Raw genomic sequence first — 13588 nt, forward strand, 5'->3', positions numbered from 1 at the left:
ACCTAAGAAAAGTTTTTTTAAAGGAATGACGGGTCTAGGATAGCTTTAATAGTAGCTACAGAATCAGAGCCTCCATGTGAATCCAGATGTGCACGGAGGGGAGAGCCCTCCTCTCCCCACAGAGCTTCCTTCTGTAATTTGGCCATTGCACCGTCATCCTTTTGGTTTTTCTTTCCACGTACAGTACCTAAAATTGGGCCTCCGGGAGACAGCTACCTCACCTCAGTAACTCTACTTACAATGCTGACAGTTTGAAAAATGCTCTCTGTTGCATGGGTGGACAATTTCCCTTTTATTTACTGATAAATAAAACGGACTGTCAGTCTTTGGGAATACTTATTGACTAGATATTAAATAACATCTTCCTTTCCTTTTGGGGGACTTCCAATGGGTCAAACCTGGGGGAACCATTTGAAATGCAGCATGCACCTCCTGACTCCTTTGAGCATGGCTTCCCTTGGCCACCCCAACAAAGCTTATCTACAAAGTGCAGTAGACAGAGGCTCACAGGACATAGTAGATACCGAAGTCATCTGCAGGGAAAGGCTGCTGTGAAGTCATTTCAGTGAAACCACGCTGGTCTTTCACTTCTATTCAGGAGCTACATCTAATCCTTGTAACTTCATTTCTCCAAGCCTGTTACTTCGGCTCTTTTTGTTTACAGTAAGAAACTTATATGTCCCTCCCTACTTTCAGTAGCTGCAAACTGACTTCATCTGCACGTAGGATACATTCCACCTTGGATTTCCCATATGTCATAATCCTTTCCATTACTCTTCAAGATTCTAGCATGTTGCCATGAGATATTGTTACTTTAAAACTTTAAAAGATCAGATTTCAGAGAACTAACTGAACATGTAACCTCTCTTCCTCCATCTTTCCAAGCTTCTCTTGTGCATATTACAAAGACACACATGCAGATTTGCCTCCACGTGAGTGGATACTGTGGCAACCCTGCCCTCTTAGGGCACTCATCCACCCTCCCAGTGACCGCACCACTCCTAGGGCTTCAAAGGACTGTCTCTCACCCTGGGTGGGGAGGCAGCTGGATTTTGCTCCTTCCCCAAATGCACAGCATTGCGATAGACTGGATTATTTCTCTTCATTGTGTTCAATCATAGGGCCAAAGAGGTACACACACACACACACACACACGTGCTACACAGGGCAAATAAAAATAAAGGATTCATCACAGAATAATTTATACACTGAGAAGTAGCAGAGTACACATGATCTCCTGAGCTCTCACTGTCTTCATAGAGAACTGTTCTTAAGAAAGCACTTCAGTAGAGATGGAACCATCCCCTCCCCCAAAAGAACCTCCCACTCAATGCTCTGTTTAGATGAAAAGGGGTCAAAGAATATCTGCAATCATAAGGCAGTGAAAGCAACATAGAGGAAGTGGCCTTGCTAGAAAGGGGAGCCTCCTCTGGAGCTCCAAAGCTGGTAACAACCTGTTCTTCCTCTGAGCTAACTCAGAATCTGTACAGAAAAGACAAAGACAGAATTGTTAGGGCCAATCAAACCTGACTTTTCTCAATGCTACATCAAGTAAAATGAATGAGGTAACAAAAGGAAAAAACTCCTCAAAAACATCAATGCCAGGAAAGATAAAGAAGGCTGAGAATTTTGGAGATGAAAAAGAAACTTGAGAAACAAGACAATCAAATTCTCAATCCTAGGTGGGATCCTGGATCAGAAGGGGAAAAAAATTAGTATAAAAATTACTATTAAAATTACTATATTATTATAGGGACAACCAATAAAATCTGAATATGGATTATACATGAATAGTTTTGTATTGATGTGGATTCTTCTGAATTTTATAAAATTGTGTTTTATTTATGAAAGAGGTTGTCCTTGTTCTTAGGAAATACACACTGAAGGAAAGGAGGAATGGGGGAGTGATACGGCAAATACGAAGCAAAAACAGCCAAATCTCTGCAACTGGTGAATCTGGGTGAAGGTCTTCTGGAGTTCTTTGGATTCGTCTCACAACTCTTCTATACGTTTGAAATTACCTCGAACTAAAAAGTTCAAAAAATAAAAATGTAGTAGCTATACTTGTAATACAGATTTATCTCCAAGATACATTACTGGTAAGTCAAAAAAGCAAGGTGCTGAAGAGTTTGCCTATAGGGTGTACCCAATTCATGTCCAAATGTAGACTCATGAATTTGTTTTATTTAGTGACATACAAACTATTATTATTATGATTGATTATTGATTGATTGATTGATGTACAAATCGTCTCAAGATTAGCCAGCAGGGGAGCCTTCAAGATGTTTTCTGTACCCATTCAACAGGTCTCCATTGTTCTTTGAGCACTTCCTCACTTTTTGCCATAGCAAGATCTTCCAGACTTACCTTGTGTTGTCCCTGTCCCACTCCTGAGGTCAGCCATTTCTCAAAGAGCCCTGCTTCCTGTTAGAGGAGAACAGTATTTAGAAACCAAGACGTGGGAGCTGGGGGTACTCATGCTATTACAGTGTCACAGCCTCCCATTATCCTCAACACGTTTCCTGCTTTGATCAGCCCCCCTGCACATAAGTTATCTCCTGTTGCTGCCCCCTGCCCCCAACCCTGTATCACTACACACAGATACCGTCCTTACCCCGCTTCTCTGACACCGCATGTCAAGTCACTGCTGCCTGCAGCAGACTGAGGCCTAACTAGATTGGCCTCAGCTACGGCTTTGAGGCTAACTTGCGAATGAACAAAGGAAGAAAAGAAGAAAGGAATCAGGCTCTCCCAGTTATTTTCTGCTTCTGTCTTTGACGGATTTTTTTTTTTTTTTTTTTTGGTCTCTTTTCTCAGATGGCTTTAAGTTCACAAGCTGCAATGGAAACCTAAGTAATGATGACTCTTTAGCCCAAGAATGAACGTGCAAGTGTGGGGGTCGGGTGAGGGTGTCAGCATTTGTAGGAACGTCTTTGTGGATTTTCAGAGGGGTGGGAAACAGGGCTGCAGACATGTGAGTAGAATCCTGACATACCGGGACAGACTGCACGTGTTCTGACAGAGGCCAGTAATGCCCACAGAGGCCACACTTTGTCATGGGGAGGGGCCAAAAAACCACAGATCTGTCCTGTAAATGTCTGTGGCCTCCCCGTCCCAAGGGCAAGTACCTCTGTACATTCGAAGTGAATGTCCATACTCACTCACACGAGGGACGGTTTAGACACCTGTGCACAGCATCTGTTCTCACCACGCAGCCCAGAAGAGGACAGGGATGGCCACACCCAGGCCCAGGACACAGCGTGTGGACACAGCTGGACCTTGTAAGTGTGTTCATAGCCCCGCTGAGTCCTTACTGGTCTGGGTGGTCTCCCTTCCCAGACTGAGAGCTACTGGCACATCAAAACATGAGCAAGGGACTGAAGAGTGAATGGATTGATTCCTTTTTTTTTTTTTTAAACCTCCCCTCAGATTTTTCCTTTCTTCTCATTGTCCAGAAGTTGTACATTGTTTTTATATTCTTCTATGTCTCTTTTACATACTTCAACAAATACACAAGCAGTACCTGTTATCTTAATCGATTTGGATCCAAAGTCTGAATAGCAAGGGATACTGTACTATCCCAGCTGATTCGGCTTCTAAGCTCTGGATGGCTTGTAATGAGTTCATGTGAAAATTTAGTTTATTTAGTTCCTGAGATGACATAGTGAAAGTCAGGATAGCAAGGCTGACCCATACTTAAAATTGCTTTTCAATCAATGTCAAGAATTAAAATCTGTAACTTTGCCCAAATAGATGAGACCTTTAATATGCTTTACTACCACCTTCCCTGAATACTCTTTGCATATTTAAAAAATTTATTCTAGTTTACTTAAAAAGATTAAACCATGCATTAAGTTTTCCCAGCAAGTATTTAAATTTGCGTACTTCACCAATCTTTGCTCAGCTCTGTATCTTTTATTTCATGTCTTCCTATTAAAATCTTATCTTTCATTTTTTAATTAAAGCATAGTGGACTTGTATTTATTAGTTTCAGGTATATAACACAGTGATTCAGTATTTTTATAAACTCCATATAAAGTTATTATAAAATACTAGGTATATTCCTTGTTTTGTACATTACATCCTTGCATCTATTTTATACCTAGTAGTTTGCATCTCTTAGTTCCCTTCACCTATGTTGCCTCTTCCCCATCCCTCTCCCCTCTTGTAACCACTAGTTTGTTCTCTGTATCTGTGAGTCTGTTTCTGTTTTGTTTAAATTTTTTAGATTCCACATATAAGTGAAAATATGCTGTGTTTGTCTTTCTGTCTGACTTATTTCACTAAGTATAATACCCTCCACATCCATTCATGTTGTCGCAAATGGCAAAATCTCACTTTTTATGGTTGAGTAATATTCCATTATACACATACACCACATTTTCCTTATCCATTCATCCATTAATGGACACTTAGTTTGCTTCCATATCTTGGTTATTGTAAATAATGCTGCTATGAATACTGGGGTACATTTATCTTTTTGAATTAGTGCTTTGTTCATAAAAATATCCAGAAGTGAAACTGCTGGATGGTATGGTAGTTCTATTTTTTTTTTAATATTTATTTTTTATTGAAGTGTAGTTGATTTACAATGTTAGTTTCAGGTGTACAGAAAAGTGATTCAGCCATATACACATTTTTTTTTTTCAGATTCTTTTCTGTTCTAGCTCACTACAAGAAACCGAATACAGTTCCCCATCCTACACAGTAGGTCCTTGTTGTTTATCCATTCTATATACAGTAATGTGTATCTGCCAATCCCAAACTTCCAATTTATCCTTCCTCCTCTTTCCTTTTGGTAACCATAGTTTGTTGTCTATGCCCATGCATCTATTTATGGTTTGTAAATAAAATTCATATCTTTTTTTTAAGATTCCACATATAAGTGAAAACATACTGTTTGTCTTTCTCTGATCTCTTCGCTTAATATGATAATCTGTAGATCCAGCCATGTTGCTTCAAATGGCATTATTTTGTTCTTTTTTATGGATGAGAAATATTCCATTATATATATACATATATTACATCCTCCTTATCCATTCATTTGATGATGAGCATTTAAGTTGTTTCCATGTCTTGGCTATTGTAAACAGTGCTGCTATGAACACTGGGGTTCATGTGAGTTTTGTTCATAAAATACCCAGGAGTGAAATTGCTAGATCATATTGGGGTTTTGATTTGTATTTCCCTGATGATATCTTTCCATGTGCCTGCTGGTCATCTATGTCTTCTATTCAGATCCTCTACCCACTTTTAAGTTGGGTTGTTTGTTTTTGTGATATTAAGAGTTCTTTATGTATTTTGAATATTAACCCCTATCAGCTGTATTGTTACAAATATTTTCTCCCATTCAGTAGGCTGCCCTTTTGTTGACGATATTCTACACTGTGCAAAAGCTTTTAAATTTGACTTGGTCCCATTTGTTTATTTTTTTTGGTCCCCCTTCAAAAATATATTGCTAAGACCAATGTCAAAGAGTGTACTGGATATGTTCTCTTCTAGTTTTATGGTTTCAAGTCCTAAATTTAGGTCTTTATGCATTTTGAGATTATTTTTGCCTATGATGTGAGAAAATGTTCTAATTTCATTCTTTACGTGTAGCTGTCCAGTGTTCCCAGCACCACTTACGGAAGAGACTGTCTTTTCCTGTTGTATATTCCTACCTCCTTTGTCATAGATTAATTGGCCATAAGTGCATGAGTTTATTTCTGAGCTTTCTATCCTGTTTCATTGATATAGGTGTCTGTTTTTGTGCCAGTACCACACTGTCTTAATGACTGTAGATTTGCAGTATAGTCTGAAGCCAGGGCACATGATACTTCCACTTCTGTTCTACTTTCTCAAGATTGTTTAGGTTATTCAGGGTCTTTTGTGGTTCCATACAAATTTTAGAATTATTTTTCCTAGTTCTGTGAAAAATACCATTGGTCTTTCAATAGGAATTGCACTGAATCTGCAGATTGCTTTGGGTAGAATGGACATTTTAACAATATTAATTCGTTCCAATCCCTGAACATGGGATCATTTATTTGTATCATCTTCCATTTCCTTATTCAATGTCTTATGGTTTTCAGAGTACTGGCCCTTCACATCCTTGGTTAAATTTATTCCTAGGTATTTTATTCTTTTCAATGTCATTGTAGATGGGATTATTTTTCTTCTTTTCTGATAATTCATTATTAGTGTAGAGAAATGCAACAGATTTCTTGTATCCTGCAACTTTACTTAATTCATTTATTAGTTCTAACAGGGTTTTTTTTGATGGAGTCATTAGTATCTTCCACATATAATATCATGTCATCTGCAAATAGTGAGAGTTTTATTTCTTCCCTTCCAATTTGAATGCCTTTTATTTCTTTTTCTTGTCCAATTGCTGTGGCCAGAACTTCCAATACTGTGTTGAATAAAAATGGCAAGTGTGGGCATCCTTATCTTTTTCCTGATGTTAGAGGAAAAGCTTATAGCTTTTCACCACTGAGTATGATGTTAGCTGTAGGTTTGTCATAAATTGCTTTTATTATGTTGAGATATGCTCCTTTTATGCCAACTTTTAAAGTTTTTATCATGAATGGATGTTGAATTTTGTCAATTTTTTTCTGCATCTATTGAGATGATCATGCAAGTTTTATCCTTGGTTTTATTAATGTGGTATATCATGTTGATTGATTTGTGGATATTGAGCCATCCTTGCACCCCTGAAATAAATCCCATTGATCATGATGTATGATCGTGTGTGTGTATGTGTGTATGTGTGTGTGTGTGTGTGTGTGTCTGTCTGTCTGTCTGTCATTTTAGTGGGGAAACCCTTTATTCTTTGGCCTCCTTTCTTTATTCTTTGAGATAACCATTTCTCTGTACTTCCCTACTTTAATCACTGTCACATAAAGGAATTCTTACTCCCCTCCCTGCATGTTGTCATGTTGGCAGAGAAATTCTTCCCCAGGACCAAAGCAGCAGTAGGCAGAGATGGCAACTGCACTGACAGCAATCACAGTTTTTCACTCCAATACATGTGGCAGGGAGGCAGCACTGATGGTGACTGTATTTTGCCTGCTGCTTCTCCACTCCTCCACCCCAACCTCTTCTGTTTCTCACTCCTCCATCAAGATCAATATATGGTCTTTTTTATGTATTGCTGAATTCTGTTTGCTATTATTTAGTTGAGGATTTTTGCATCTATATTTATTAGGAATATTGGCCTGTATTTTTTTAAGTCTTTTTTTTTTTTTTTTTTTTTTTTAGCAATTCTTTGTTTGTTGTTGTTTGTCGGGGGAGGTAAATAGGTTTATTTACTTATTTATTTTTTTTATGGAGGTACTTGGGATTGAATCCAGGACCCTGTGCATGCTAAGCATGCACTCTACCACTGAGCTATACCCTCCCCCCATAATTTTCTTTTTTTGGAGTGTCTCTGGTCGTGACCTCAGGGTAATGTTAGCCTCACAGAATGAATTTGGAAGTGTTCTCTCCTTTAGAATTTTTGAATAGTTTAAATATTTGGTAAATTCTTTGTGAAGCTGTCCAATCTTGGACTTTTGTTTGTTGGAAGTTTTTTGATTACTAATTCAATTTTAATACTAGTAATTGGTCTGTTTAAGTTTTCTATATCTTCATAATTTAGCCTTATAAGATGTATGTTTCCACAAATTTATCTATTTCTTTCAGGCTGTCCAATTTGTTGGTGTATAACTGTTTGTAGTATTCTCTCATGGTTATTTGTACATCTGTGATGTTGGCTATAACTTCTCTTTCATTTCTAATTTTATTTGGGCCCTCTCTCATTTTTTTTTAATGAGTCTGGCTTAAGGTTTATCAATTTTATCTTTTCAAAAATCCAGCTTAGTTTCATTACTCTTTACTTTCTTCTTTTTCTATTTTAATTATTTCCACTCTGATCTTTATTATTTCCTTCATTCTGCTGACTCTGGGCTTTGTCCATTTTTTAATCCCTTTCAATGGAAAATTAGGTTGCACATTTGAGATTTTTCTTGTTTCTTGATGTGGGCCTGTAATTACTATAAACTTCCCTCTTAGGATTGTTTTGCTGCTTCTCATAAATTTTGGAAATTTGTGTTATTATTTTAATTTGCCTCAAGATATTTTGTTTTCCTCTTTGATTTCTTCTTTGACCTATTGTTTTGTTTTGTTTTTCAGCAGCAAGTTGTTCAGTCAACATATGTTAGTGTTTTTTCCATTTTCCTTCCTGAAACTGATTTTTATTTTTATATCATTGTGGCCAGAAAAGAAATTTGATACAGTTTCAATCTTCTTAAATTCATTGAGAATTGTTTTACAGCCTAACATGTGATCTACCCTGGAGAAAGTTCCCTGTGTACTTGAAAAGAATGTGTATTCTGCTGTTTTGGGGTAGACTATCTTATACATACCTATTCATCTATTTTAACATGTCCTTCAAGGCCAATCTTCTATTACTGATTTTTTTAAAAATAAAAAAAAATTATTTACTTTTTTGTTGGGAGGAGGTAATTAGGTTTATTTATTTATTTTTTAAAAATAGGGATACTGGGAATTAAAACCAGGACTTGTGCTTGCTAAACACACACTCTACCACTGAAGTATAGCCTCCTCCACTTCCTTATTGGATTTTCATCTGGATTATCTATTCATTGATGTAAGTGAGGTGGTAAAGTACCCTATTATTTTTTTTAATTATTGTCAATTTTTTCTCCTTATGTCTGGTAATATTTGCTTTATATATTTAGATGCTCCTATATTAAGTGCATATAGGTGCACATTTATGAATATTATGGCTTCTTCTTGGATTGATTCCTTTATTATTATATAATGCCCTTCTTTGATTTTTATTATGGACTTAGTTTTAAAGTCTATTTAGTCTGATATGAGTGTTGCTATCTTAGCCTTCTTCTCATTTCCATTTGCATGAACATCTTTTTCCGTCCCTTCACTTTCAGTCTCTGTTTTCAGCTCTCGAGTGAGTTTCTTGTAGGAACCATACAGATGGGTCCTTAAAATTTTTTAATCCAATTAGTCACTTTATGTCTTTCAATTGGAGTGTTTAGTTTACAATTAAAGTGATTGTTGACAGGTATGTACATACTGTCATTTTGTTACTTATTTTTTAGTTGTTTTTGTAGTTCTGTTCTTTTCATTTCTTCTTTGTGGTTTGATGATTTTCTTTAATGTTATGTTTGGGTTCCTCTCTATTTTCTGCATATCTATTTTAGGTTTTTGATTTGTTGTTTCAAACACATTTTAAAAGATCTACATTTTTCACTACCCCTCTCCACTTTTTTTTGATGTTACATTTTATATCTTTGCTTATTGTAGTTAGTGTGGATTTTATAATTTTTGTCTTTTGATCTTCATACTAGCTCATTTCAATGGTTGATCCACTGCTTTTACTATATATTTGCATTTACCCCTGAGATTCTTCCTTCCATGTATTTTATTTCTTGTTACAGCCTTTTCTTTTTTGCTTAAAGAAGATCCTTTAACATTTCTTGTACGGCCACTTCAGTGGTGACAGAATCTTTGTTTTTGATTGTCTGGGATACTCTCTCTCCTTCAATTCAGAATGGTAACTTTGCTGGGTAGAACATCTTACACTGCAGGTTTTTTCCTTTTACCATTTTAAATATATCATGCAAAGTTTCTGCTAAAAAATCAGCTTATAGCTTTATGGAGGATCCTTTGAATGTGGCTTTGTTTTTCTCTTTCTGCCTTTAAAATTCACATTTTTGCCATTTTAATTATGATATGTCTTGGCATAAGTCTCTTTGGGTTCATCTTGTTTGGGACTCTCTGTGCTTACTAGACCTGGGTATCTGTTTCTCTCTTCAGGTTAGGGAAGTTTTCAGCCATAAACTCATCAGATACATTTTCTACCCTTTTCTCATTTCTCCTTCTGGGATCCCTATAATATGAATGTTAGTACACTTGATGTTGTCTCAGAAGTCCTTTACTACCATTAAAACTTTTTCTTTTCCTTGTTGCTGTTCTGATTGGGTGATTCCCACTGTTCTAACTTCCAGGTTGTTTGTGTTTTTCTGTATCATCTAATCTGCTGTTAATTCCTTCTAGTGTATACTTTTCATTTCAGCTACTGTATTCTTCAGCACTGACTGTTTCTTATATGTTCTAAGTCTTTGTTGAGTTCCTCTACTCTTCTCCTGAGTTCAGTGAGCATCTTTATGACCATCTCTTTAAATGCTTTATCAGGTAAATTACTTATATTCATTTCATTAGGTGTTTTGTTTTGTTTTAAGGTTTTATCATGCTCTTCTGTTTGGAACATATTCCTCTGTCTTCTCATTTTGTTTGATTTTCTGTTTGCCTCTATAAAATTAGGTGAAAGTTACCTATCCCAATCTTGAAGGCATGTCCCTATATGAAAGTATCCATATGCAATTAGTCTGTGCCCAGTGCTTTGGTGGGAGAGCTGGCTAAGAAGTGAACAGAGAACACATCTTCTCCCAGGGTGCACTGGCAGCTGCCTCCTTGGTGGGAGGTAGGTGTTAAGAGGGGCTAGAGTCAGAGCAGTTGCAAGCTACAGCTTCTACTCAGTTCAGTGGTGGTTGCTGCCCTGGCAGGAGGTGAATCCAGGGCTGAAGGGGCTGGAGCAGGAACTCTGAGGCAGCTGGAATTCTCCTAGGAGAAATGGCAGTTTCTGTCATGGTTGGGGATGTAGCTGGGGCCTGAAAGGGAAAATACAGAACGCTTCACAAATTTGTGTCACCCTTGCACAGGGGTCATGCTAATCTCTGTATTAATTTTAGATATGTACTGTTGAAGCAAGAACTAGATCTTATTTTTCTTTTTGCTTGAGTTTATCCTTAACATTTTCCAAGAAAATTGTAAACTTTCTGAGAAAATGCCATTAAATATCTGGGTTCAAACTCATCGCTTTTTCTTAACAGTATTGTTCTGTTGTTTCCTAGATACTGTAGGACAGGTTAAAATTCTTATATCAGTCTGATTCTTTTATCCTTTATATAGTTCCTTTTTTGCTCCTTATTTGCAGAGTGACCAAAATGTGGCACTATGTAGGTCCTTTCATTTATTTCCTCTCTTCTAGGCCTTTGAATCTGGAATCCCTACTAGTTATTGTACCTCATTCATTAATCTAGAGGATATTTATTGTGAATCTACTGTATGCCAGTCATTGTGCTGGGTGTTTAATAGTGAATAAAATACAAGTCGTTACCTTCATATAACTTACAATCTATTGATCACTTAGACTTATTCTGTGCTTCCAACTCTTCTCACATATTTTCCATTACTTTGACTTTCTTACACCTGCATTTGTACATGATTGAGCATTTGTATGGTTACTTTACCTGACTTCTCCTGATGTTTTAGGCTTACATTTGTGCTTGTGGCAACTGTTTACACTTTTTCCCCTCTAATCCCTCTTAAAGTCTTAAAGGATAACCTGAAAGTGACTTCACATGTTAAGAGATGAATTTGGAAAAGACTTACACGCTTTGATGCACGTTATACACATATATGTATCTATTAAGCATGTGCTCATATTTTAACTATACTAATAGAAGAAGCTACAAGATAATAAATTCCTTTATAAAGAGAAAAAAATCACTGTCAGAATGTTTTTTATTCTCCATCATATTCTACTCTCTTCATTGGAACTTCCAAGAGAAAAAGGCAGCACAAAGAGGTCTATTATTTGAGTACTTTTATTTACTGAGGACTTAATTCAGTGCATTTTCACAACAATATGAGACAAATACTGTCAGAGAGACTTGCTCAACAGGTTGGTCAGTCATGGAATAAGTGGCAAAGCAAGACTAAGAATCTGAGTCTATCGAGCTTCACTCCCCATTGTGGTGTATAACACAGTAGCTACAAAATTGAAAGGCACATGGGATGTTGTAGAATGTATTAGTACTTCCTTTTTATAGCCAGATAATACTCTATTTTCAGATATTCCATATTTTGTTAATCCATTCATCCACTGGACATCTGTGTTGTTTCCACTTTTTGGCTATTATCAATACTGCTGCTAGGAACATTTGCACTCAAGGTTTTGTGTAGATATTTTCATTTGTCTTGAGTATAAGCATACACCCAGGAGTAAAACTGCTTTGTCGTATGAGCGTTTTATCATTGAGTTATAAGTTCCTTATACAAGTCCTTTATCAGATATATTACTTGCAAAATATTTCTCCCACTCTTGAGAGTTGTTCTTCACTGTACACTGATGGTGAACTTTGAAGCACAAAATTTTTAAATTTTGATGAAGCTCAGTTTATCTATTTTTCTCTCATTGCTTTTGCTGTTGGTGCCGTATCTAAGAAACTATTACCTAATCCAAGGTCACAAAGATTTACTCCTACATTTTCTTCTAAGAGTTTCATGATTTAGGCTTTGACATTAGGTTTTCAATCCATTTTGAGATGACTTTTGTATGTGATGTGAGATAGGGGTTCAACTTCATTCTTTTGCATGTGGGTATCTTAACTTGTTCCAATACAATTTAATGAAAAGACTATTCTTCCCCCACTGAGCTGTCTTGGCACCCTTGGTGAAAATCAACCATAAATTTCTTGACTTTTAATTCTATTTCATTGATCTATATGCCATAACACACTGTCTTGATTACTGCAGCTTTGTACTGGAAGGAGTATTTTAATAGCCTTTTTAGAAAGCTGCAGGTATTCTCATTTGAAATCATACCAAAACTGGACAAGGGGTGGTTTCCTAAAGGGCAGCTGCACTGTAGAATCTGAAACTCTATAAACTTCTTGTACTCTGCTAGATCTTTCACTCATGCACCATTTTGTAATCTATGCATACAGCATTTGGAGAATATTGGTTGTTCTGCTAATCATCCAAATGCTGACACATTCCATTATACACTGTCAAAAGTAAGTGTTGTTAAATCAATACTGATTTTATTAGAAAATATTGGGCAGTTGTCATGCTACTGTGTTAAGAGGCAAGTTTTCCAAAATTCTAATATTCTCTTGAAAGCTCAAATTTTAGCAGTAACAAGTACTGTCAGTCTTCTGCCAAATATTCAAGTCTGAATAACACTGGTTTGTTTGCCAGTCATTCTTTCACGTAGACATTTTCTATGACGAAAGTGACTAGTTCAGTTTGCAACTCACACAACTGCATAAGTGCCTTTCCTTGAAACAATTATCACACTTCATTAAGTAGCAAAAGTGCTTTAAGCATATTTCTCATTTTGTTCTGCAGAATATTAAAGACATGTTTCAAGGGTCATAATTAAAAATTAATGTATTACTTATCAAAGACATTTTAAATGAAACAGACTTTTTTTTAACTGTAGTATGAAGGTGATGACTATAATGAACACTAGATTGTTTGGTGCTACTGCCTTGATTCATGCTAAAGTACCAGCAGCTTTGCCCATCAATAATTTTGCTCCATCAATAAAACTTTCAACACAGTGAAAAAGGCAAATAATAACTTAGAATTACGAGAAGTTTTGACCCTGCAGTCCCCTGAAAGTGTCCTGGGGACCCTCAGGGTCTGTGTCCACTGACCTAATTAACATATCTAGGCAATGACCATCAAAAAGACAACCAGACCTATGTTTCCCAGTGGAAGTATACGTCACCAC

The 13588-nt window shown here is 36.6% G+C and overlaps 1 protein-coding gene and 1 pseudogene across 1 annotated transcript in view; both read right to left on the minus strand.

Annotated features, from left to right (window-relative positions):
- The window catches only part of USP50 (ubiquitin specific peptidase 50), a 33447-nt gene that overhangs the window by 17342 nt on the left and 2517 nt on the right, over nucleotides 1–13588 (minus strand). Inside the window, exon 2 of the mRNA XM_074366124.1 lies at nucleotides 509–2424. Coding sequence (XP_074222225.1) covers nucleotides 509–561 — 53 coding nt within the window. The 5' untranslated portion in view covers nucleotides 562–2424. The remainder of the gene's footprint in view (nucleotides 1–508; nucleotides 2425–13588) is intronic.
- Nucleotides 10685–10780, minus strand: LOC123619726 (U6 spliceosomal RNA; annotated as a pseudogene).

Source organism: Camelus bactrianus, chromosome 6 (genome assembly GCF_048773025.1).
Source record: "Camelus bactrianus isolate YW-2024 breed Bactrian camel chromosome 6, ASM4877302v1, whole genome shotgun sequence".
NCBI lineage: Eukaryota > Metazoa > Chordata > Mammalia > Artiodactyla > Camelidae > Camelus > Camelus bactrianus.